The 24172-nt window shown below is 38.7% G+C and overlaps 1 protein-coding gene across 3 annotated transcripts in view; it reads left to right on the top strand.

The window, feature by feature from the left end:
- The window catches only part of NAV3 (neuron navigator 3), an 858619-nt gene that overhangs the window by 674467 nt on the left and 159980 nt on the right, over window positions 1-24172 (top strand). For all 3 annotated transcript variants that reach the window (XM_082739652.1, XM_082739653.1, XM_082739651.1), the window contains 2 exons: window positions 16178-16286; window positions 16975-17358. In XM_082739652.1, the coding sequence (XP_082595778.1) occupies window positions 16178-16286; window positions 16975-17358 (493 nt within the window). The remainder of the gene's footprint in view (window positions 1-16177; window positions 16287-16974; window positions 17359-24172) is intronic.

Here is a 24172-nt window from a genome sequence, read left to right as displayed (position 1 = left end):
GACCTCAGAGACTATCCCTTTCATGATGTGCCAAGAGATCTTGCCAAATGTAAAGTGAGCTGTGTTTTTTAGTCCACTGGAATCATTCAGAAAAGTTTTTAGGTGTTTTTTGTTTTGTTTTGTTTTGTTGCTTTTTGTTTGTTTGTTTTTGCATAGGTTCACCCTTGCCCTTTTTTTTGTGCCCAAGACTTTTTACCAACATGTATAACATCTGTTTAATGCATTTTTTAACCTTTATCTAAAATTTGTACTCACTGAAAAACATTGAAAGTGCCAGACTGCCTTGGTATTAGCAAAGCTGTCATGCCATTTGTGAAAAGGTAATAACATAATTGAATGAATTTGGGAAATCATTTTAGAAGTGAGAATTTAGATGAAGCAGGATAAGGTAATGGTTACATGCGTTTTCTTTTCTGACTTATCAAACTTTGTCTTGAATATTTCCTGATCCATGAATCAGGATAGACCATGTGATTTAATTTGACCAATGAAATGTGAGTGGAAAAATGACATGGGCCATTCCTGAACAGAAACTTTTAAGAGTCAGTTTGCTTGGATCTCTCATTGCTTGTTCCTTTGTCATAGTATGAACATGTCTGAAGAATCTTCCTCCTCTTTTAGCATAGGTCTTAGTATTAGGGGGAATTGGATTAGAGTTGCAGCCAACAGAGTGGATGTTCATGTGAACAAAAATGCATCTTTGTTTTTGTAAGCCACTAGAATTTCTAAAACATTTGTAGATTCAAAATAACTTAGTCTAAGCCAGAATTTTTCTACCTCAGCAATACTGATATTGTAGTCTGCATAATTCTTTGTTGTGGGGGGCTGTCCTGTCATTGTCGGGGTATCAACACCACTGGCCTCTACCTACTAGGTGTTAGAAGCACCACTGCCCAGATGTAACAACTGAAAATGTTTTCCGATGTTGCTGAATGTCCCCTAACCCAGTTGAATATCCTCAACCCAGTTGAAAAACACTAGTCTCAGGCTAGTAGTTATCAAAGTGGGGTCCCAGAATCAGCAGTATCTGCATCACCAAAATATGTTAGAATGCAGTCTCGAGCCCCTTTCAGACCTACTAAATGAGTAGGGATGGGGCTGGGGCCCAGCAAGCTATAACTCAATGAGTCCTCTGAGAGTTCTGAAGACTAAAGTTTAACCACTGGTTTAAGCTGATTGGTAACAAGCTCCTTTGTATAAGAAGAGGACATAATTATTGTTTTCACTAATTTTGATGTCTAAAGCATAAGAATTCCCTTTTTTATGAATCTGTGAGACTCAAGAGTACGCTACGTGTGTATTTTAGTGTAATACATGTCAGAGAAAATAAAGTTATATAGCATCATCAAATCTACTATAGTCTTATAACCTGGTGATTTACTGGGTCGCAGTAATTCCAAATGAAAAAGAAATGTATTGCTTAGGAATCCAGAGGGGAGTGGCATTTTCATCTTTTAAAAAAACACTTTGTAAGATGATGTTTTTATAAGGATAATCATCAATTTCTATCCTCAGTTTCTATGATTTGACATTTGTACCCTCATTTAAGCACACTGCATATAAGAAATTAAGAAATTTATTTTTAAAGACCGAAGAATTGAAAATCAGTATTCACATTCACAGATTTGTTTGCTTAATTGCAATTTCTTTTCTGCAAATAATTGTAAAAAATTGCCTTTCATTTAATTTCCTTTTATATATGTGTGTGAAACAGATCTAGCTATGATCTTCCTTGGGGCTGATCTTAAGAATTAATTAGCTTTGCAAAGAAGGTTATTATCATATGTAAAGGTATAGGCACTGTATATTATAATGCTAATTTATATAGTTAAGAAATTGAGCATTTCCCTTAGTTGAGGTACTCAATATGAAGTGAAAGCTCAGAGGTAATTTGATCTTATTAGTTCAGAAAATGATAGGGACTTATCAGTTGGAAAGGCACCAATATTTCTATGTATTTCTCCACTTTCCTCTTTTTCATATGGAATGTTTATGGGCAGAAAACCTCAAAAAAATTTTTTAATACTCTTCTCCTTAGCTTTAAATAGTACACGTGGTCCCTACTAACTTAATAAGCATTTTAAAAGTTTTCCTAAATTTAGAATTTTGGGGTGCTGGTGAATATACACAATCAGTACAGGATAAATATAATAAATTGTCTGCTTTTATTAAAATATTAAAAAACAAAGAGCTAGTGCTTCTGCAATAGTAGACTAGAAAAATGTTCAGTATCAAAAAACACAATTTGTATTTTATATTTTTTTGTCACATACTTATCTTCTGCATTCTTGGACATCAACTTTTAATTATGCTTTGAGTGAAAATATTGGGGAAAATCCTCTTGAGTTATTTTCTTTGCTAATTTTTACAGGAAGAAGTCTTGATTTTTTAATTGTCCTGTTAGGATTTTACTAAATAGCTAAGCATAACAAGCCCTTGACAGATGAGGTGAAGTCTTTCCCTTTAAAGCATTATCTGCCAGCCAGTGGAGAGTGTCATGCTACGTTTTTTAGGTCCTTTACACTCTTGAATTTGATTTGTGCTTTTACAGCACAAATCCCAACATTCAGAAGGCAGATCTGCCTGCTTCAGCTGCCTGCAGCTATAGAGAATTAGTCTGTCATTCTCCGAATCAGAGAATGTGTGAGTGTGTGAGAGAGTGTGTGTGTGTATGTGTGTGTGTGTCCGCATCTGGGGCTGGGTGGCCAGGAGTGATTTAAATGTGCAGAGGGCTAATAGTGTAGCCTCTCGTTCGGGCTTGGCTTTGAAACCTGTGGCATTCTAGGCTGGACAGCCGCTTTCGTGCTTCTGTTCTAATTTAGCAGGATGTTTGCTGCCATGGCAGCCAGCAGCATCCACTGCAGCAGCAAGGAAGGGCCATAGATCTGAGAATGCAGGTGGAATACTAAAGCCCCAGACGCTCGTGCAGCACTGGGCTTCGGTGCTAAATTTCTGCTCTTAGGAGGCTCCGATGCGGAGGCTGTATGCGTTGCAACGTGTCAGCTCATCTAGAGTCAAGAGCTGCAGACCTAGATCAGTGAAAGGCTGGTGAGAAGTAGGGGGGAAAAAAAGGAAGAAAGAAAGAAAGAAAGAGAAGAAAAGAATAAAACAAAAAACCGGGAGTGAGATCTCTGGTGCCTCGCGTTTGGGAACACAGAAGTGATACAGGGAAATGTGGACCCATCGTCCTGCTGAGACACGTGATTGGATGAAGACTGGAAAACGTAGTTGGCTTCCTGTGCTACTTTCAGCTGGAGCAGTGTCTTTGGTGAACTCTTTTCTGCTTCAGATACACTCAAGCAAAATGCTTGTAAGTACTGCTGATTAGAAAGAGAATGTGGCAAGCTTGATTGTGGGCAACTGATTAATTGTACCATCGCTCTAGAGTCTTATGTGAATGTTGGCACCTGTTGGGATTTTTACTGAAGTGCATGTGTTAATTAAAACCAAAAATGCCAGTTGCTCTCTCTGTATAAAAGACAATATGAGGTCCAGTTGAAAAGAAGAAGCCCCTAGAAGAGCCATGCAGCGGCCGGCTGAACTCTCTGTGTTTCGGAGCAAAGAAGTAAGGCGAAGGGGAGCTTGCCTTCAGAAGCAGAAGTCTCTGACCAATCTTGCCCTCACCAGCGAAGGGGAGAGGAGACCCACTGTGCGCATTTCCAACTGGTTTGGAAATGCCGCAAAGGCCAGCCAGAGAGAATCAGACTATGCAGAGAGGCGTTCGCTGTCCAGATTTGTCTCGCGCTCTGTCCAGTCCCTGTACCACACCGGCGGCCCGGGGGCCTGGAGCCTTCTGCCCTCTAGCCAGTCAGGCAGTGAGGGCTTGGAGGGCTGGTCTTCCAGAAAGGGCTTGGAAGGCGAGAGTGATGAAGATAGCAGGTCTGAAGATGAAAACGTGTCCTCCAGGCAAAGCAGCATCAGCAGGAGCTGGGCTGAGGAGGAGGGAGAAAGCTGCCTGCGGGAAGGCACAGCTCATCTGGACGAGGATGTGATCCTCACAATGCTGGGCGACCTGGAACAGGCACTTTACACTGACTTGTTAGGTAAGTCGGATTTGTTCCCCCAGAAGGAGGAGGGGATTTTAAGAAGCTGCCCATTTGCATTGGCTAAATAGCTTCCATTCTTCTGATGGGATTTTTAAAGCTGGTGACTCAAAAAAAAAAAAAAATTAATTACTTGTTGCCATTATTTTCTTTGTAAAGCTGAACTTTGAGAACCAGTCGTAAAGTCTATTTGGAGAAAATAGATAGCAGCAATCTGCCCTGGGCACTATTTGCCTGGTATCTGGGACATTCTAGACATCCATAAAGGAGTGGTTAATGTTTTACAATTGCAAACATGTTTGTTACTTAGTAATTAATGGGACTTATTTATTGGATTTTCCTCAAGGTGACCTCACCACAAACATGCAATGAACAGTGAAGGGGAAATGTCTTGGGGAAATGTTTTGTATAGTCAGTTTCTTCTGCTGCCTCAGTGGTATCCAAATAGATGGTCTTCGTTTGTACCTCATTGACAAGCACCAGGCATGCTAGTAACACTTTCAGAAATGCAGAGGCCTCTTTTGAACAGCTTTACTCACACATTGCTTTTTTTTTTTTTTTTTTTTTTTTTTTTTTTTTTTTGGTGTTTGGCAAAAAAATTCTCCCAAGTGTGTACATTATAACTATTTCAACTACTGTGTCAATGACTGTGAACTATATTTATACATTACAAAGTAGGCCTTTTTGATGGCCTAAATCTAGTAACAACTTCTCACATAATCTGTAATTAATAAGCTGTGAAGATATCTGGAGTAATTCTTCTATTTTGTTTCAGTTTGGACTTTGCTGCCTACCTAAGTAGCCAGCCTAGGTCCATTTTAGTTGTTAAGTCTCACTGAGTGTTCTACCAAAGTGCATTTCCATCACAGGGTGTCTTCTGCAAAAATCCTTAAGTTTCAAACTCTTGACCACATTGTATTTTGTAAATATGTATGTTTACAAGAAAACTTCATAAAAGTCTCCCCATATTTGAAAGAATTAAACCTGACCAGTGATCTCTTTGTTTCTGGGTAGCTGATGCTAAATGTGGATGTGTTTTTATTCTCAGTGTAATCTCTCCTGTTACCAGATGTTTGATGAAGCTTTCTGGAATCTTAGTGAACCAGCTTTAGAAGAAGAAAGCTTAGAGAGACAGCGGCAAATAGTGCTTGATTTTTCATGTCTGTTTGGCTTTAGATGAGTAATGTTTCCACAGGCATAGGAATAGTGATTTCTGAATCTGAATCTGAATGCACCAGGTGCTCAGATGTAGAAGATTGACTTCTTCACCATTGTGTGGTATCTGTGATAAACTGTTTCTCATGAAAGTCCTCTATGCAGTACAAAGGCAGGGGAGGGAGTCTTACTCCTTAAGGATCTTTTTATTCTTTTGATCCTCTGAACTGCAGGATCAAATATTATTCATCTTTTGCCTTGAAAGTAGTAGCATTTATCTCGTTCTAAGTACCTTGTATATAAGTACTCTCGAAGATATGAACAGAGAGCAGTACCCTGCCAGTATTTGTTGGTTGCTCTGCTAAATTATACCATGCTGAATGTGGGTGTGTATGTGACATATGCCTTTTTGTGCATAAATAACTTGGAGCACTACCGTCAGAGGGTAATCTCTCAATAGAAGTCTGTATATTCCGTGGTTTTTAAACTGAGCATCTGCTTATTATATTTATGGGATTATTCTTTTTAAGGCTTCCTCCACCCAACTTGTGCCAGTATTCAAAATGCGAGCAAGGAAGTAAGGAAGAATTTATTCAGATAGTTGTGACATGAATAATCATATCAGGATAATGAAGCCCTCCAATGCAATTGCCTCAATAATGATGCATGTTAAATTGGCAAATATATCCAAGCCCAGAGCACACAAGAATTTCAGGATTTCTGCCACATGCTTGAATAGATTCTGCTTCGGACTCAAAATGGCCTCTTCCAGGTTGATTTTTAGGCCGGGTTCCTAGAATTCATCTCTTTAGTCTTGAGAATCCTAATAGATTAGACTAGAGTCTGTGCTGCAACTATATAGGAGAATATTTAAAAGGTAGTTGGCTGTGTTTTGGCTATTTTCTGCTCAAAGTATCTATCTTAAGAGAATTTGAAAATTTCCATCCAAATCACTGTTGGGGACATCTGTAAAATTAGGGTTCTCAAAATAAATCAGGCAGCTGTATTCTAAATAATAACATTTGCAAAGTAGGTGATGTAGAGGACATAATTCTCTGTGAATCAGGTTCATTCATATATAATTTGACTTCCTATTAAAAGATGACAGTGCTGGCAGTGTTAATTACAATGTATATAATTAAAGCCTAAAAAGTACGAGCAGAACTGCACAGATTAAGTGGCCCATCTACCCCTAAGCAAAAATGTAAAAGCTACTGGTTTTCCCAAAAGAGGCCTCCTGATTATCAGACAGGATAGTAAGGGCTTACATACATTTTCCAAAATGGCATATTCTGGAATTCACTTTAAGTTTTTAACTTAAAGGAAACTGTAAACTGCTTTCTCATTGCTTATAAAGTGTCTTCTGTAAGTGAGGCAAAGAGTAGGTCTCAACTGAGCCTTAATGGCTTTGAGAGTTTGGAAGTGAGAGGAGATATAACACTGAATGAATTTATCATGCTAAATGAATTTATCTGCTAACTTTTATTTGTCACTAATGTGTCATTTTACTTATGCTTTTACATTTGGGCTTTTCAGCTGAGGCTCCCATCCCTCCCCCAATCTTCTAGACATCATTTGGATACAAATTTATAGGATGTTTCAGATTTGCATAATCCTAAAGGGGTTTGTAAAGTGTATTTAATTGTATTTTGACTTTTGTGGGTCATTGAAAACATTCACTGCTTTAGATTTTGGCTTGGTTGTCATCTTCCATAACCTGAATGAGGCAGGGATTATGTTTTGTTCAATTAAGTACTGGGAGGAAAATATCTGTCTGGTTGTCATGAACGGTACAGTGCCATGTGAGTGAATATCGTGGTGAATAAAACGAAAGGAGGAAAGGAGCTTGTGGTTCTGAAATCGGAGAGAAGCTGTATAAACAAAAATGTATGCAGTTGAAAAACCAAGGACCTAAGATGGCTTTTGGATTGGAAGAAGGATATTTATTTATTTATCTATCTATTTATTTATATTTATGTATTTGAGAGAGAGTGTGCATGGGGGTGGGGAAGGGCAGAAGGAGAGAATCTTCAAGCAGACTCTGAGCTGAGCAGGGAGCCTGGCTTTGTGTGGGGCTCGATCCTACAACCCATGAGATCACAACCTGAGCTGAAACCAAGAGTCCAATGCGTAACGACCTGAGTCACCCAGGAACCCCAGAAGAAGGATGTTTAAAAGATGAGGATGTGAGAAAACATTTAGTGAAATGGAACTTCTGAAAATACAATGTTCCTATAATTTATATTAAGAAGGTACTGAAAATAATTCAAATATCATGCTAGGCTAGGGACAAGTGATTGAAATGCAACTTGATTACAGTGTAAGAGTTCTCACAGAGGGAAGGAGGCCAAGGACAGGTGATGTGTAATGGTATATTTTGTGACCTTGTGTAGGGTCAATAACTGTATTCCCTCCTCTCTCCTGTAAAGGTCATCTCAATACTTCCCACCCTTAAGACTTCTCAGTTCTTACCATCGCTTAGAATCTTGTATTCTAATACTGGCTCTAGTGCTTCTCCAATTTTGTTTCATTCTGCACTATTTCTTTTACCCACTTGAAGTAAAATCTCTCCGATCACCTCTGCCCTTCCTTCGGCTGTAATGATATCCTACTCTTTAAGATTTTCCTTACATGCTCCTTCTTTATCTTCAGGGTTTTACCAGGTTATTTAGAAGTAAAAAGTAGGCTTCTTTCTAGCCATTTTTCAAATATGCTGTTATTATTTACGAGAAGGGTGAGATGAAGTTCTGGAGAGATTATTATTAGAATCTCAAGGGTTATTAACAGCTTTGAGTTTTAAAGTGATGTTAATTTATGAGGTTAAGGATTGCATGCCTTTAAATAGTGTAGGAAAAGTTTATGCCATGTGCATGAGTACAATACATATTTTTCTATCTTGATTATATATTAAGCATTTTTTATACTTTCTAGGGTTGAAGTAATAATGCTATTTTTAAACATCTTTTAATTGTCCAAATATTTTGTCAATTAAAAAGTAGACATTTACAGACTGGCAGCAGAATGGTGGATGTTTTGGCAACCACTTGGGATGAGGAAAAATGAACAATAGAGTGATGTTTGGCTGAAGAAGAAAATAGAGGAGTGGGCAGTTGGTGTGTTCCAGTCTCTGAAATTTAGTGGCTTACAGGGTAGCTAGGACCACTAGATGGAAATGAAAGGGAGGCAAATTGTCCATCCTCAGAAATGTTTTCACATTTAGACCTGTCCAAGAGTAGAAGGAGCCATCTCTTCCTGAGAGGATGCCTCTCCAATCTTGGAGGTTTAAGGCAGACGCCCATGGCTATCTCCCACGTGAGGCATAGATGAGTTTCCTCACTGGCTGAGAGGCAAGGACAGACATTCTCTGCAATCCCTACCAACGCTATGCTGATATTATACATGTTAAGTGGGTGCATTTGCTGTATATATATATTTTTAATCTGGCATGAATTCTGTAGAAGAAAATGAACACATCAAATATCTACCAATATTCTTGAAACAGACTGTAGATATACATCTTCACCTGTCTGTGTGATGGCTTTCATATAGAAGCTTAATATATTCCATTTTCTAACTTCACTTTCCCTTTTGTTTTTCCTTTCCTTCCATTCCCTTCTCTTTCCCCCTATCCCTGTCCTTTACTTTCCTCTCTTCCCCTCTCCTTCCCATACCTTCCCTCCCCTTAGCCCATCCATTCCCTACCTCCCTTCTTCCCTCTCTTCCTTTCTTCGTTCATCTTTCTTTTTTTTATTATGTTAATTACTATATTAAATGTGATTGGATTAAAACTTACAATTAAAAACAGAGATTATCAGAATGAATAATATAAGACTGAAATTTATCTTGCCAATATGAATACATACTTTAGAGTCACAAAGAGTTTAAAAGTAAAAAGATAGAAAAAATATACACCATCCAAACACAAATCATAAGAAAGCTAGTGTAATTGCATTTCTATCAGACAAAGTAGACTTCAAACAAGAAATATTGTTCAAGTTAGAGACAGATACTTTATAATGATAAAGTATTGAATGTATCAACTGACAGGGCAATTCTGAACATAATACACCTAATAACAGAGCTTTGAAGTCCATAAAACAAAAACTGACAAAACTAAATGGGGAAGGAGATAAATTCACAATTATCACTAGAAACTTTAACAGGCAACTCTCAGAAATAGAACAAATAGATTTTTTTATTACTTGTTTTAAAGATTTTACTTATTGATTTGACACAGAGAGAGAACACAAGTAGGTAGAGAGAAAGACAGAGAGAGAAGGGGAAGCAGACTCCCTTCTGAGCAGAGAGCCTGATGTGGGGCTCGATCCCAGGACCCTGAGATCATGACCTGAGCTGAAGGCAGAGGCTTAACCCACTGAACCACCTGGTGTCCCTTTTTAATTACTTTTAAAAATTAACATATACTGGCCCAAGGGGGACAGGTCTGTAAATCGTCAGGCTTACACAACTCACAGCACTCACCATATCACATACCCTCCCCAATGTCCGTAACCCAACCACCCTCTCCCTACCCCCTGGCAACTCTCAGTTTGGTTTGTGAGACTAAGAGTCACTTAAAGATTACCTCCCTCCTGACCCCATCTTGTTTCATTTTTTTCTTCCCTACCCCCCAAGGCCCCCACTTTGCCTTTCAAATTTCTCATATCAGGGAGATCATATGATAATTGTCTTTCTCTGATTGACTTATTTCGCTCAGCATAATACCCTCTAGTTCCATCCACGTTGTTGCAAATGGGAAGATTTAGTTTCTTTTGATGGCTGCGTAGTATTCCATAGTAGATATATACCACATCTTCTTTATCCATTCATCTGTTGGTGGACATCTAGGTTCTTTCCATAGTTTGGCTACTGTGGACATTGCTGCTATAAACATTCGGATGCATGTGCCCTTTTGGGTGACTACATTTCTATCTTTAGGTTAAATACCCAGTAGTGCAATTGCTGGGTCATAGGGTAGCTCCATTTTCAACTTTTTGAGGAACCTCCATACTGTTTTCCAGAGTGGCTGCACCAGCTTGTTTTCTCACCAACAGTGTAGGAGGGTTCCCCTTTATCTGCATCCTCTCCAACATCTGTCATTTCCTGACTTGTTAATTTTAGCCATTCTGACTGGTGTGATGAGGTATCTCATTGTGATTTTGATTTGTATTTCCCTGAAACCAAGGGATCTGGAGCACTTTTTCATGTGTCTGTTGGCCACCTGGATGTCTTCCTTGCAGAAATGTCTGTTCATGTCCTCTGCCCATTTCTTGATTGGATTGTTTATTCTTTGGGTATTGAGTTTGATAAATTCTTTATAGATATTGGATACTACCCTTTATCTGATACGTTGTTTGCAAATATCTTCACCCATTCTGTCAATTGTTTTTTGGTTTTGTTGACTGTTTCCTTTGCTGTGCAAAGCTTTTGATCTTGATGACGTCCCAATAGTTCATTTTTACCCTTGCTTCCCTTGCTTTTGGCTGTGTTTCTATGAAGAAGTTGCTGTGGCTGAGATCAAAGAGGTTGCTGCCTGTGTTCTCCTCCAGAATGTTGATGGATTCCTTTCTCACATTGAGGTCTTTCATCCATTTGGAGTCTATTTTTGTGTGTGGTGTAAGGAAATGGTCCAGGTTCATCTTTTTGCATGTGGCTGTCCAGTTTTCCCAGCACCATTTGTTGAAGAGACTTTTTTCCATTGGACATTCTTTCCTGCTTTGTCAAAGATTAATTGACCATAGAGTTGAGTATCTATTTCTGGGCTCTCTGTTCTGCTCTATTGATTTATGTGTCTGTTTTTGTGCCAGTACCATACGTCTTAATGATTACAGCTTTGTAATAGAGCTTGAAGTCTGGAATCGTGATGCCACCAACTTTGGCTTTCATCAACATTCCTCTGGCTATTTGGGGTCTTTTAGGTTCCATATAAATTTTAGGATTATATGTTCCATTTCTTTGAAAAAATTTGATGGTATTTGGTAGGGATTGCAATAAATGTGTAGATTGTTTTAGGTAGCATAGACATTTTCACAATATTTGTTCTTCCAATCCATGAGCATGGAACATTATCCATTTCTTTGTGTCCTCCTCCATTTCTTTCATGAGTACTTCATAGTTTTCTGAGTACAGATTCTTTGCCTCTTTGGTTAGGTTTATCCCTAGGTATCTTATGGTTTGGGTGTAATTGTAAATGGGATCGACTCCTTAATTTCTCTTTCTTCTGTCTTGTTGTTGGTGTATAGAAATGCAACTGATTTCTGTGCACTGATTTTATATCCTGACACATTACTGAATTCCAGTTTTGGAGTGGAGTCTTTTAGGTTTTCCACAAAGTATCATTTCATCTGCAAAGAGTGATAGTTTGACTCCTTATTTGCTGATTTGGCTGCCTTTAATTTTGTTGTTGTTTTTGTTGTCTGATTGAGGAGGCTAGGACTTCTGATACTATGTTGAATAGCAGTGGTGATAATGGATATCCCTGCCTTGTTCCTGAACTTAGCGGAAAAACTCTTAGTTTTTCTCCATTGAGAATGATATTTGCTGTGGGTTTTTCTATTGCTTGGGATGGAATGTTCCGAATATACTGTGATGTCCACCTGGTCCAGTGTGTCATTTAAGGCCTTTATTTCCTTGTTGATCTTTTACTTGGATGATCTGTCCTTTCAGTGAGGGGGATGTTAATGTTCCATACTATTATTGTATTATTGTTGATGTGTTTCTTTGATTTTATTATTAATTGGTTTATATAGTTCGCTGCTCTTATGTTAGGGGGATAGATATTTAAAATTGTTAGATCTCTTTGTTGGACAGATCCTTTGGGTTCGATATAGTGTCCTTCCTCATCTCTTAGTATAGTCTTTGACTTAAAATCTAATGTATCTGATATAAGGATTGCCAGCGCAGCTTTCTTTTGATGTCCATTAGCATGGTAAATGGTTTTCCACCCCCTCACTTTAAATCTGGATGTGTATTTGGGTCTAAAATGAGTTTCTTGTAGACAGCATATTGATGGCTTTTTTTTTTTTTTTAAATCCATTTCGATACCTGTGTCTTTTGAATGGGGCATTTAGCCCATTTACATTCAGGATAACTATTGAAAGATATGAATTTAGTGCCATTGTATTGCCTGTAAGGTGACTGTTACTGTATATTGTCTCCATTCCTTTCTGGTCTACTACTTTCACACTCTCTTTGCTTAGAGGAACCCTTCAATATTTCCTGTAGGGTTGGATTGGTGTATACAAATCTTTAAGTTTTTGTTTGTCCTGGAATCTTTTGGTCTCTCTTTCTATTTTTAATGATAGCCTAGCTGGATATAGTATTCTAGACTGCATGTTTTTCTCATTTAGTGCTCTGAATATATAATGCCAGTTCTTTCTGGCCTTCCAGGTCTCTGTGGATAAGTGTGCTGCCAATCTCATATTTTTACTATTGTATGTTACAGACTATTGTCTTGGGCTGCTTTCAGGATTTTCTCTTTGTCACTAATACTTGCTAGTTTTATTATTAGATGATGGGGTATGGACCTATTTTTATTGATTTTGAGGGGGGTTGTGTGTGCCTCCTGGGTTTTGATGTTTTTTCCCTTGGCCATATTAGGGACATTCTCTATTATAATTCGCTCCAGTATACCTTCTGCCCCCCTCTCTCTTTCTTCTTCTTCTGGAATCCCAATTATTCTAATATTGTTTCATTTTATGATATCACTTATCTTGCAAATTCTTCCCTCATGGTCCAGTACTTGTTTGTCTCTTTTGCTTAGCTGCTTTATTCTCCATCATTTGGTCTTCTATATCACTAATTCTCTCTTCTGCCTCATTTGTCGTAGCAGTAAGAGTTTCCATTTTTTATTGCACCTCATTAATAGCTTTTTGATTTCAACCTGGTTAGATTTTAGTTCTTCTATTTCTCCAGAAAGGGCTTTTATTTCCCCAGACAGGGTTTCTCTGATATCTTCCATGCCTTTTTCAAGCCTAGCTAACACCTTGAGAATCGTCATTCTGGACTCTGGATCTGACATATTGCCAATGTCTGTATCGATTAGGTCCATAGCCTTCAATACTGCCTCTTGTTCTTTTTTGTGTGTGGTGATTTTTCCACCCTGTCATTTTATCCAGATAAGAATATATGAGTGCGAGAACAAAGTAGTAAAAGGGTGTTAAAGATTCCAGGAAAATGTATACCAACCAAATCAGAAGAGAACCAAAATTGGGGGGATAAGTGAGGGGGGTAAAAAGAAGTTTAAAAAAATTAAAGAAAAATCAATTTTCACACACACATATATATATATGTGTATATACACATATATATATATGTGTGTGTGAAAATTGATTTTTCTTTAATTTTTTTAAACAATATTTTGGGTATATTTTGGTCCCTTAGAAGAAAGTACCTCCTAAAATTTTAAAGAAAGAAAAACTTGTATATATACAAAAATAAGGGTAAAATGACGAAGGGATTGACTATGACTGTAAAGTTAAAAATTTTTTTAAAATTCTAAAACAGGAATTGATAATTTGGTTGGAAAAAGAAAGTGGAGAGAATGTGCTCAGGCTGGAGACTAGAATAATACGCTGTGCTATATTTAGGGTATATTTTGATGTATTAGAAGAAATATTATGCCAAAAATTTTTTAGAAGATAAAACCCTATATGTATACAAAAAATAAAGTTAGATCCAGTGAAGAATGAAATATGACTGTAATAATGGAGATTTTAAAAGTTTGGTCTTTTTAAGAAAGGTATTGTTAAGATAAACTAGTTAATAAAAGTTAAATAGGAAATAGGAAAAGTTAAAAAAAGTTAGAATAAGAAAAAATTTAAAATTTAATTAACTTTGCAAGACTAAAGAATCATGGGGAGAAAGCCATGAATTCCATTCTTTGCTTTCCCTTCCTCTGGAATTCTGCTATTCTCCTTGAGCAGTGAGCTGGGTCTTGGCTGGATGTTCTTGCTGATCTTCTGGGGGAGGGACCTGTTTTAGTGATTCTCAGATGTCTTTGCCCGAGGTCCAACTGTGCCCCCCTTGCCAGGGGCCAGCTTAAGTAATCTGATCAGGTTTGTTCTTGGGAACTCTTGTTCCCTGAATGTTTTCCATAGAGCTTTGGAGGATGGGAATGCAAATGGTGGCCTCCCAATCTCTGGCCCGGATTAGCTGAGAGCTTGGTTCCCCACTCCTCAGTGAGCCCTCCTAGAAAAGCAGTCAGTCATTCCTGTCTCCCTGGCCTCCAGCTTCGCTCCAAGTGACCGAACATTTCAGTCTCTGGCACACAGCCCCATTTGATTTCTCCAAACACAGAAGATTCCTGCCTCCAGAGAATGAAGTTGGGTCTCCCCAGATCTGCCATTTATGGGATCCCTGCTCAAAAAGCAGGGCCTGACTATGCCATGAATCACAGTTTAAGGTAACTCTGAGCTGAGAGTCTGCTCCTCAGCTCCATCTCTGTAGCTGGCTTCCCCATTCTGATACCTGTGTGCTCTGCTACACTCAGACACCTCCGATCCTTCTGTGACCTCGCAGCACCTGAGACCACACTGTCCCTTTGAGGGCTCCACCCCTGGTTGGACTCTGGAATGATGTCCCTCGGTGGAGCAGACTTTTTTTTTTTTTTTTAAAGATTTTATTTATTTATTTGACAGAGATCATAAGTAGGCAGAGCAGCAGATGGGGCGGGGGGTATAAGCAGACTCCCTGCCAAGCAGAGAGCCCAATGCGGGGCTCGATCCCAGGACCCTGAGATCACGACCTGAGCTGAAGGCAGAGGCTTAATCCACTGAGCCACCCAGTCTGGAGCAGACTTTTAAAAGTTAGAATTTTGTGCTCCATTGCTCTGTCACTTGTCGGGAGCTGGCCCTTCCTTCCACGGCCTCTCTTCCCGTCCCTTCAGATTCGCTTGTTGGGAGCTGGCCCTTCCTTCCACAGCCTCTCTTCCCGTCCCTTCAGATTCACTTCTCCACACATCCTATCTTTTAGAAAGTGGTCCATTTTCTGTTTCTACAATTGCTGCTCTTCTTTTCGATCTCCTGTTGGGTTGTCGGTGTTAGGAATGCTTTGATATCTACCTAGCTGAACTCCTGTGACCTAACATCATCTCAGTCTGCTAATCCTCTGCCATCTTGACTCCTACCCCTCATCTTTCTTTTCTTTTTTTTTTAAATTTCTCTACTTCCTCTATTGTGTCCCCATGTTCTTTTCAGTCTCCAAATAGACCAGTTTCAGGTGGCCACTGGCTTGGAAGTATTACATGTCCATAATCAAACTCATTTAATGGCACCTCTGCATCTCAAAGAGAGGTGGTGGTTGAGCAAGGCCAGCATTTGTCACATTGGAAACCTGTGGGTTTCATGCGTATTAAACACATGCTGGGTTTAGATGCTGGGGACTTTATTGGCACTCTGGTGCCACAGGGGTATTTTGTGAGTCCCTGTAGAAAATGTAGAAAAATCAACATATTTTTATTTAAAAATATAGCCACCCAATATTAATAGAAGACTTAAAATGCTATTGCCTCTGTAAGAAAAGACCTCTGTCTTATTCCCCAGAGCCCAAATGTGTAATTGCTACAAGGTAAGTTTATCTTACTCTCCTGACTAGACCTAGAAATAGGTAATTATGAGATTAATTAGGTTCCAAATAATTTCAGATTTTTAAATTAAGCTCAATAATGTGGAGTACTAAATAGTATATTACTGAATTAATCACTGTCACTTCGCAATGATTAAGGTCATGGATCTACAAAGTTATTGTATTATCATCACTCCTCATCAGTTATTACTTGTAATGATACATTTGTTTCTATTCACATTTTATTGAATGTGAATGTAGAAAGAAGAATTACACTTTTCAGAGAGTAGCCCTTTGGAATTTCCTACCTATTGTTATATTTTTAAGGAGAAGAATTTATATTATCTATGTATGCAGTTATTCTGAGATCAGTAAATGACTTGACTGGCAAATATATTATTATGTTACTTTTCCAGGTGAAGACCCTGAAACAAGAAGAATGAGAACAGTTAAAAACATAGCAGATTTGAGGCAAAATTTAGAGGAGACTATGTCCAGTCTTCGTGGGACCCAGATAAGCCACAGGTTTTTTTTCTCAATTCTATATATTGTTGGGCCAATAAATAAAAAAAAATGACTATCAAGAACTTAACATCTTATAAGAATAAAGAAAAAATTTAATTTCCCCTTACTATTTTCTCACTTAAATTTTACATGACATTTAGCTGGCTATTTCTTAGCATATACCCTGGGACTTTTTTCTCCCATCCATCTCTTCTTCTATAGAGTATTCCTTTCAAATTAAAATAGCTACTGAAATTATCACCATCACAACCAAGTAGATTTCCGTGCCTGTGACAAAGAACAGTGGGCAGAAGTTGCAGTCGAAATGCATCTGGGGCAGGAGTGGGGATGGGGGGGTACAGAGAGACTCTGAAACATAATTGTTCTCAACTTCCAGAATAGTTCTGGGAAGCCATTGGGGTTAGGTGAAGGGTTGGTTGAAACTGTGAAACACAATTTTGCTTTATCTACAATGTGACAATGACCTTTCTTTAAAAAGCAAAACAACAATCTTCTAATGAATGCCCCATCTCGCATGCTGACATCTGCAGAGGTGTTTCGCATCTCCTCATGAAAGTATAATTTGACTTTCATGAAAATGACATACTTCTAAGAAATGACTCAGCTCTAGCCTTTCCTGTCTTCATGTATTTTTGGTCTATGATCCCAAGTGAATCCGAGTATAGTTCTTTCTTCATTTGTTTGCCAGCACCCTGGAGACAACATTTGACAGCACTGTGACAACAGAAGTGAATGGAAGGACCATACCCAACCTGACAAGCCGACCCACTCCCATGACCTGGAGGTTGGGTCAGGCATGTCCTCGACTTCAGGCTGGAGATGCTCCCTCCCTGGGGGCTGGCTACCCTCGCAGTGGTACCAGCCGATTCATCCACACAGACCCCTCCAGGTTCATGTACACAACACCTCTCCGTCGAGCAGCTGTCTCTCGACTGGGAAACATATCCCAAATTGACATGAGTGAGAAAGCAAGCAGTGACCTGGACATGTCTTCTGAAGTCGACGTTGGTGGATATATGAGTGACGGTGATATCCTTGGGAAAAGTCTCAGGGCTGATGACATCAATAGTGGGTAAGTGGCCTTGGTCTCTACCAACATTACACACACAGGGAATGTTCTACTAAGATGCATGAGCTAGAGAAAAAGTCATTCTGTCAGCTCACAAAGTCATTAGAACTCATGAAAAATCGAAGGTTGTTTGGAGATATATCAGACCTTCTCTTCTGCTCATTCATGAAGAGTAAAATATCTAAAACTTCTATAAAATCTTTTCATTGTAAGCCCTTAAATCTTTCTGTTGTTAGTTGAGAGAACCAAATGTGCCCTGTGCTTTTTGGAGTGATTTTCACACAATTCTTAAGTCACAGATTTTGTAGTAAAAGACGTGGGAAGGGGACAGGAGGAGTTTTGCAGGGCTGCTGGATTTTATTTTTTCAATTTGGTTTGTCAAAACTGCCTCTAACTTCTTTGAAGACAGATATTTTTTAGCTTTCTTCAGTTATGCACCTCCAATCTAACTTGAGGGAAAATCGTTTTAAAATTGAGATTTTCAATCTCTTTTGATGGTATCAGATTTATTTTTTAAATCATAGCCTTTGTTTTTCTTCTGCTTTCTATTGTAATCTGCAAAAAATATTGTGATTATAAAACTCTTAAAGATTTTGGCAATGTGGAATATTCAGCCCAATCTGAAAATAAGCCCCAGTGGAGGCAATAGGATACTCTATTAAAGCTACTTGTATAAATAATTATAATTCCTGACAGATACAAAACCTTATCCTAACTAGCCACGATTGTATAATGCTAAGAAAAAGGGAGACTTGCATTAGAAGTCACATACATCTGGCTTCAAAACCTTGGCTCTGTAATGCAAGGAAAAGCTTCCCAAATCAAGTTTATAATTTTCATGATTTCCCAAAATGCTAAATTTAGGGATTTGACCTACTTTTTGTCCTTATACATCTGAGAGAACCAGTATCAAAAAGCATTCTTCTATATGAGTAACCTTCCTGACATCCTTCATGAAAGAAAAGAAAAAGGAAAATCTTATTTGAAAGGAGACAGACCTAAAAAAAAAAAAAAAAAAATACAGAAGACCTTTCGATGTATAGCTCTGCTGTAATGTCCCCATATCCAGTGCTTTCATATGTGCTCCTTCCCAGATGCCTAAAATCCAACAGATTAGAATTCGGGAGACAGATTGCGGTCAGTTAGGGTAGGAGATAGTTGAGATGCTGCTGGAGTCAGAGTCTAATTTAAATTCCTTTCTACAATTTGCTGTCTGTGGATGCCATGGGGGCTTAATTTGCCCAAACTCTTTGTTTTCTGTAATAAGGATGAAATTGCAGAATCTCCACAAAATTATTAGGAATTAAGGAAATAACCCACAAAATTGTACTTACTCAAAGCCTGTCACAGTATGAGAGTTGAGTAAATTTGTCATCAGCATCATAATTCCATTTATTATCATTAATAATCACACTAACTTGTAGATGTTATTGTTATCATTTTTGTCCATATTAAATACCATCTGGGGGTGAGATACCCAGTTTGGGCAGCACAGGAGCTAAACTTTTGAAAGCATGAACTTTTTCTCCTGTCTCTCCCTTTTCTCACCCACTGTTTCTACTCTCATTCCTATCTCCTACTCTTTTCTTTCTTCATCTCTTTAAGTGAGAGCATATGTGGTTTTTTTTTTTTTTTTAATTTGACAGACAGAGATTACAAGTAGGCAGAGAGGCAGTCAGAGAGGGGAGGAAGCAGGCTCCCTACTGAGCAGAGAGCCCAGTGTGGGGCTCGGTCCCAGGACCCTGGGATCATGACCTGAGCCGAAGGCAGAGGCTTTAACCCACTGAGCCACCCAGGCGCCCCGAGACCATATGTGTTTTTATATTCACTATTGGATGAAGATTTATTTTTTATTTAAATTCAATTAATTATCATATAGTGTATTATTAATTTCAGAAGTAGAGGTCAGTGATCCATCAGTGGTTTTTTTTTTTTTTAAGATTTTGTTTATTTATTTGACAGAGAGACACAGCAAGAGAGAAAACACAAGTAGGGGAGTGGGAGAGGGAGAAGCAGGCTTCCCACTGAGCATGGAGCCTGATGTGGAGCTCAGTCCCAGGGCCCTGGGATCATGACCTGAGCCAAAGGCAGGCGCTTAACGACTGAGCCACCGAGGCAACCCTCATCAGTCTTACATAATACCCAGTGCTCATCACATCACCTGTCCTCCTTAATGCCCTTCACCCAGTTACCCCATCCCCTTACACCCCTTCCCTCCAGCAACCTTCACTTTATCTTTATGGTTAAGAGTCTTTTATGACTTGTCTCCCTCTCTGATTTCATCTTGATTTATTTTTCCTTCCCTTCCCCTATGATCCTCTGCTTCTGTTTCTTAAATGCCACATATCAGTGAGATCAGATGACAATTTTCTTTCTCTGATTGACTTATTTCGCTCAGCATAATGCCCTCTAGTTCCATCCATGTAGTTACAAATGGCAAGATTTCATTTGTTTTGATGGCTGCATAGTATTCCATTGTATATATACACAACATCTTCTTTATCCATTCATCTGTTGATGGACTTCTGGGCTCTTTCCATGGTTTAGCTATTGTAGACATTGCTGCTATAAACATTGGAGTGCAGATTCCTCTTTGGATCACTACATTTGTATCTTTGGGGTAAATACCTAGTAGTTTAGTTGCTGGGTCTTAGGGTAGCTCTATTTTCAATGTTTTGAGGAACCTCCATACTGTTTTCCAGAGTGGCTGCCGCAGCTTGCATTCCCACCAATAGTGTATGAGGGTTCCCCTTTCTCTGAATCTTCGCCAACACCTGTTGTTTCCTGTCTTGTTAATTTTAGCCATTCTGGTGTGAGGTGGTATCTCACGGTGGTTTTGATTTGAATTTGCTGAGTAATTGTTCATGAGTCAGGTGGCAAAGTCAGGTGGAATGCTAGGTGGGACACTGTGGTTTCAGGATTCTTGGGGCCACAGGAAGATTGGGGTGCCTGACTGCATCAGAGTTCCCAGGCACTAGAGCAAGGGAGCTGGCTGCAATCAGTTAACCTAGGAGTGGGCTCTCAGCTTGATGTTGCCATAAATCATGAATTGCAACACGGTTTGATGACTGCTCTCCGAGCCAGGGCACAGCAAGCAGGTGAACTACAGGGAGACCTCTTCCATGCCCCTGAATAAAGATTTAATTATATACATAAATATAGCATATTTATATACACAGACACACATGCACATATTAATGTATACACACATATACACATATACATAGAATATACACATAGACAGACAGACACACACTCACACATACACAGGCAGTCAATCTCCTTATCTGTAGTAGTCACCACATATACTGAATTAGTGAATATTGAACCATTGTTCCTAGGGGAAATACAGACATAGTTCCTGTGAGCTTTGGGTCACAACATTTTTATCAACTCATCAGAATATAATCTTGTTTTATGTGTATTTAAATTTAAAGCCACCTTGTGAATTAATACATATTATAGGCTCATTAACATTGAGCTCGTGCCTTCACAGCACTGTAATTCATGCCTACATGAAGTTTATCTAAGTCATAGTTTTTTACGAGACACACCACAGCCTTCCTACACTTTGAGACACAAGAATACCTCAAGACTACAGTTGAGGGGGCATTTTAAGCAGCAGAATCTCCAACCGGGAGCACAAAAATGCAGAAAATATGGCTCTAAAGAGCCTGTAAAAAGGAGACATTGACAGTAAGGGAGCCAAATCAAGAGGGGAGAATGTCACCTTATTTATTTGACCTCAGCTGGGAATGTCCTCACGGGCAACTCAAATTGCTGTTCTGCACCTGTCTGTGAATGATCATGGAAGTGTTACAGTTATTGCAAATTTTAGCAAGTAAGCAAATTTATAAATATGGAGTTTGTGAATAATGAAGATTGACTATTTATTTATGTACACAGAAAATGCTTATCTGGGGAGAGAAAACATGCATATCTTGGGAGCACTTTAAATCAGAAATCAATGGACATTGACAATGCAATGTGTGAGTAATTTCAAAAGTTTTGTACAGATAAAAACTTAGCTAAAAGTTCAGAAGAAAGAGAAAGTGTTAAATCCAGGCATGAGATAGAAAGGAGTGGATAAGAAAAGGAAATAGTTTAATTTAAATAGCTATAGAGGAGGGAAATGTATTAAGAGAATATCTGTAAGAAAAGGAGAAATATTGTAGAAAGAATGTCATTCAGTGAACTTGACTAAAATATAATTTTTAGAATCAGAGGAACAGTTGAATTAGAGGACATTCACTGACCTTTCCTTTAATCGAGAGTCATGGAATCTGAATATTTAATTTTGAGAGATAGGGTCTATTGTGACAGGCCTCAATAACATTATGCTTAGAAATTTAAACTGTGTACTCTAAGCAGTGGAAATCACTGTTTCTTAAGATTATTTAGTAGCCACACAGAAGAGGTCATGAAGATGATTTCTGAAAGCCCCCCTCAGGGGAAATCTGCAAAATGTATTGAGAGGAGAAGCTCTGATGGTAGATTTCAGACACTGCTGCAGAACTTGAGGTCCAAGGTCTATAAGCCAGAAATATGGGCATAGCCTTGATGGGGATGAAAGGAGCGGAAAAACTGATATGGGAGATACTTCGAAGGAGAAATTTACAGACAAAGTGATAGACGCTACTCATAAGGGCTTAAGAGAGGCAGTGAATTCAGATAAGATGCCCATTTTCTAAGTGCCAGAAAGGGGAAATTATAGCTTTAGAGAAAATAGGCAGAAAAAGAGGCTTTTTTTTTTTTCTTTTTTGAGAAAGCAGATGGGAGATGATGAATGTAGAGTTAGAAACATAGAGTGGATGACATTGTGGTATAAGTTGGAAAAGCAGTAGTTTTCAGGGTGGCGAGTGTGGTCTCCTATAGAAGAAGATAGTGGAAATTGTGGGAGATGTGTGGACTTCCGGGAAAAGAATTGAGAGAAAGATCCTGAGGTAAAATGTGTATCCAAAATATATTTCTGAGATCACCCTGTATGCCAGGCAGCATTTTGGGGCTGTGGGTGCAGGAGTGAGCAATATAGGCAAGATACCACATGACCCCCATGCTAGTGTTTTTTATATTTTCATAGGTGCTCATTTGTTCAGTGAATGCGTAACTAATACATACACGTTTGTAAGTAAGTATGTGTGTATACATTCTTAGATTAGTAGTTTTTTCTTAAGGCAGTGTTTAAAAACAGCTGAGTTCTATATATAATAATATATATTACAGGCGTACCGATACTCAGAAACATTTTGTATTTTCCAGGATTCCTGCTGTATTAGTTAACAGTTACTTCTGTAAGCAAGAAATCTCAAAATCTTGTAACTTAACCCAGAGTTGATTTCTCCTTCAAATAAAACCCTCGCTGTTATTTCTGTCCTTCAGTTGGGAATGTCCACCATATAGTCTCTCAGAGAACAAGACTGAAGTGGATAATTCTGTTACAATCCCAGGATCACCCTGAGCATTGGCATTCAATAAGCAGGTGGCAAAAGAGACGAAGAATCTTGGTGTGAGAGTATTTCATATGTACCAGGCTTACGAGAGGCGCAGATAACTTCTACACACATTCCCTTATTCAAAACAGCTGAATGGCCACATCTAATTAGAAGAAAGGCCAGCAAATATGGTACAGCTTTATGCCTACAAGGAAGAGGAAGTTGTTTGATGAGATCTGGGTAATTTCTGCTGAATTCATTCATGAGAAACAAGAATAAAATAATAATAATAATAATAAAGTCACATCCATTGTCCTTCCTACTTGTTTCCTGCTTCAGTGGAAACCCAGTTCAGACTTCTGTTCAGTTTTGTTCCCTACCAGACTTTCAAATAAAGTCTTGGGTCGAATGAGCCTATTTAAATATGCATCAGTGGTCCATGTGTTTTATGGTATCATTCACATCCAGTATATTTAAAGAAAAACTAAAAAACCCACAAATCCTATATGAAAGCTTCCCCTGGTGATGGTGACCTGTTGAGCATTTGGCATTTTCTCTTTCCTGTGGCAGAGTCCAGGAACACTGGAATTTAAAGTGTTCCTGGTGGCAGTTCTGTCCCCTGCATGGGAGGTGAGTAGGCATGGTCAGCAGATGATTTGGCTGGTCGTAACTCACCGTGCTTAGGACTGTTGTGCTTCATTGCTCACCAGTTTACACAGAAAATCATTGACATCTCTAGGATGTAGCCCAGTACCTCAGCCCAGAATTAAAAGGAGGGAAGATGAGAGGGTTAGAGATATCCCAGGGGGGATTTTAATTTGATGATGTTTAAAGTGAGGAAAAAAGGGCATTGAAATGTCTGTGCTACGGTTCATGAAAAAATTGAGTCACAAAGTTAATTTTCTGTTCCCAATTTTTATAAGTATGTTTCAGTGATTAAAGGGACAAAGAGCTCAAAAGACACAGTAATGAATGAAGGTGTTTAAGATTTTTTTCCTCATGTAACCACAAGGAATGTCATGAAGGGAATGGGAATGGAGTTTCACTTTCTCATGCGCCTTAGAACTCAGAAAACTAGTTAATCGGCATTCTGAGAATTCAGAATTTCCTGAAGCATAGAAAGACTTATCTTTTTCTTCTCTTTCTGAAATTACTTTAAACACTTGGGAATGTGAATCTGCCAGTAATTAGGATTTAGTCAGAAGAAGCCCTCTTACTTATAATGAGTCTCTGAAAACACCTCCATTTATGAAATAAAAAAGGAACGTGATGGAAAATTGGGGAGAAAGTTACGTTTTTTAATTGGGTGGCAATTGAAGTGATCTGCAGGTGTCACGGTATAAATAGTTGAGTCAGAACATAACCTAAAATTCTACTTTAAGTCA

The sequence above is a fragment of the Mustela nivalis genome, assembly GCF_964662115.1.
Source record: "Mustela nivalis genome assembly, chromosome: 7".
NCBI lineage: Eukaryota > Metazoa > Chordata > Mammalia > Carnivora > Mustelidae > Mustela > Mustela nivalis.
This window is presented reverse-complemented; position numbering and strand designations above follow the sequence as displayed.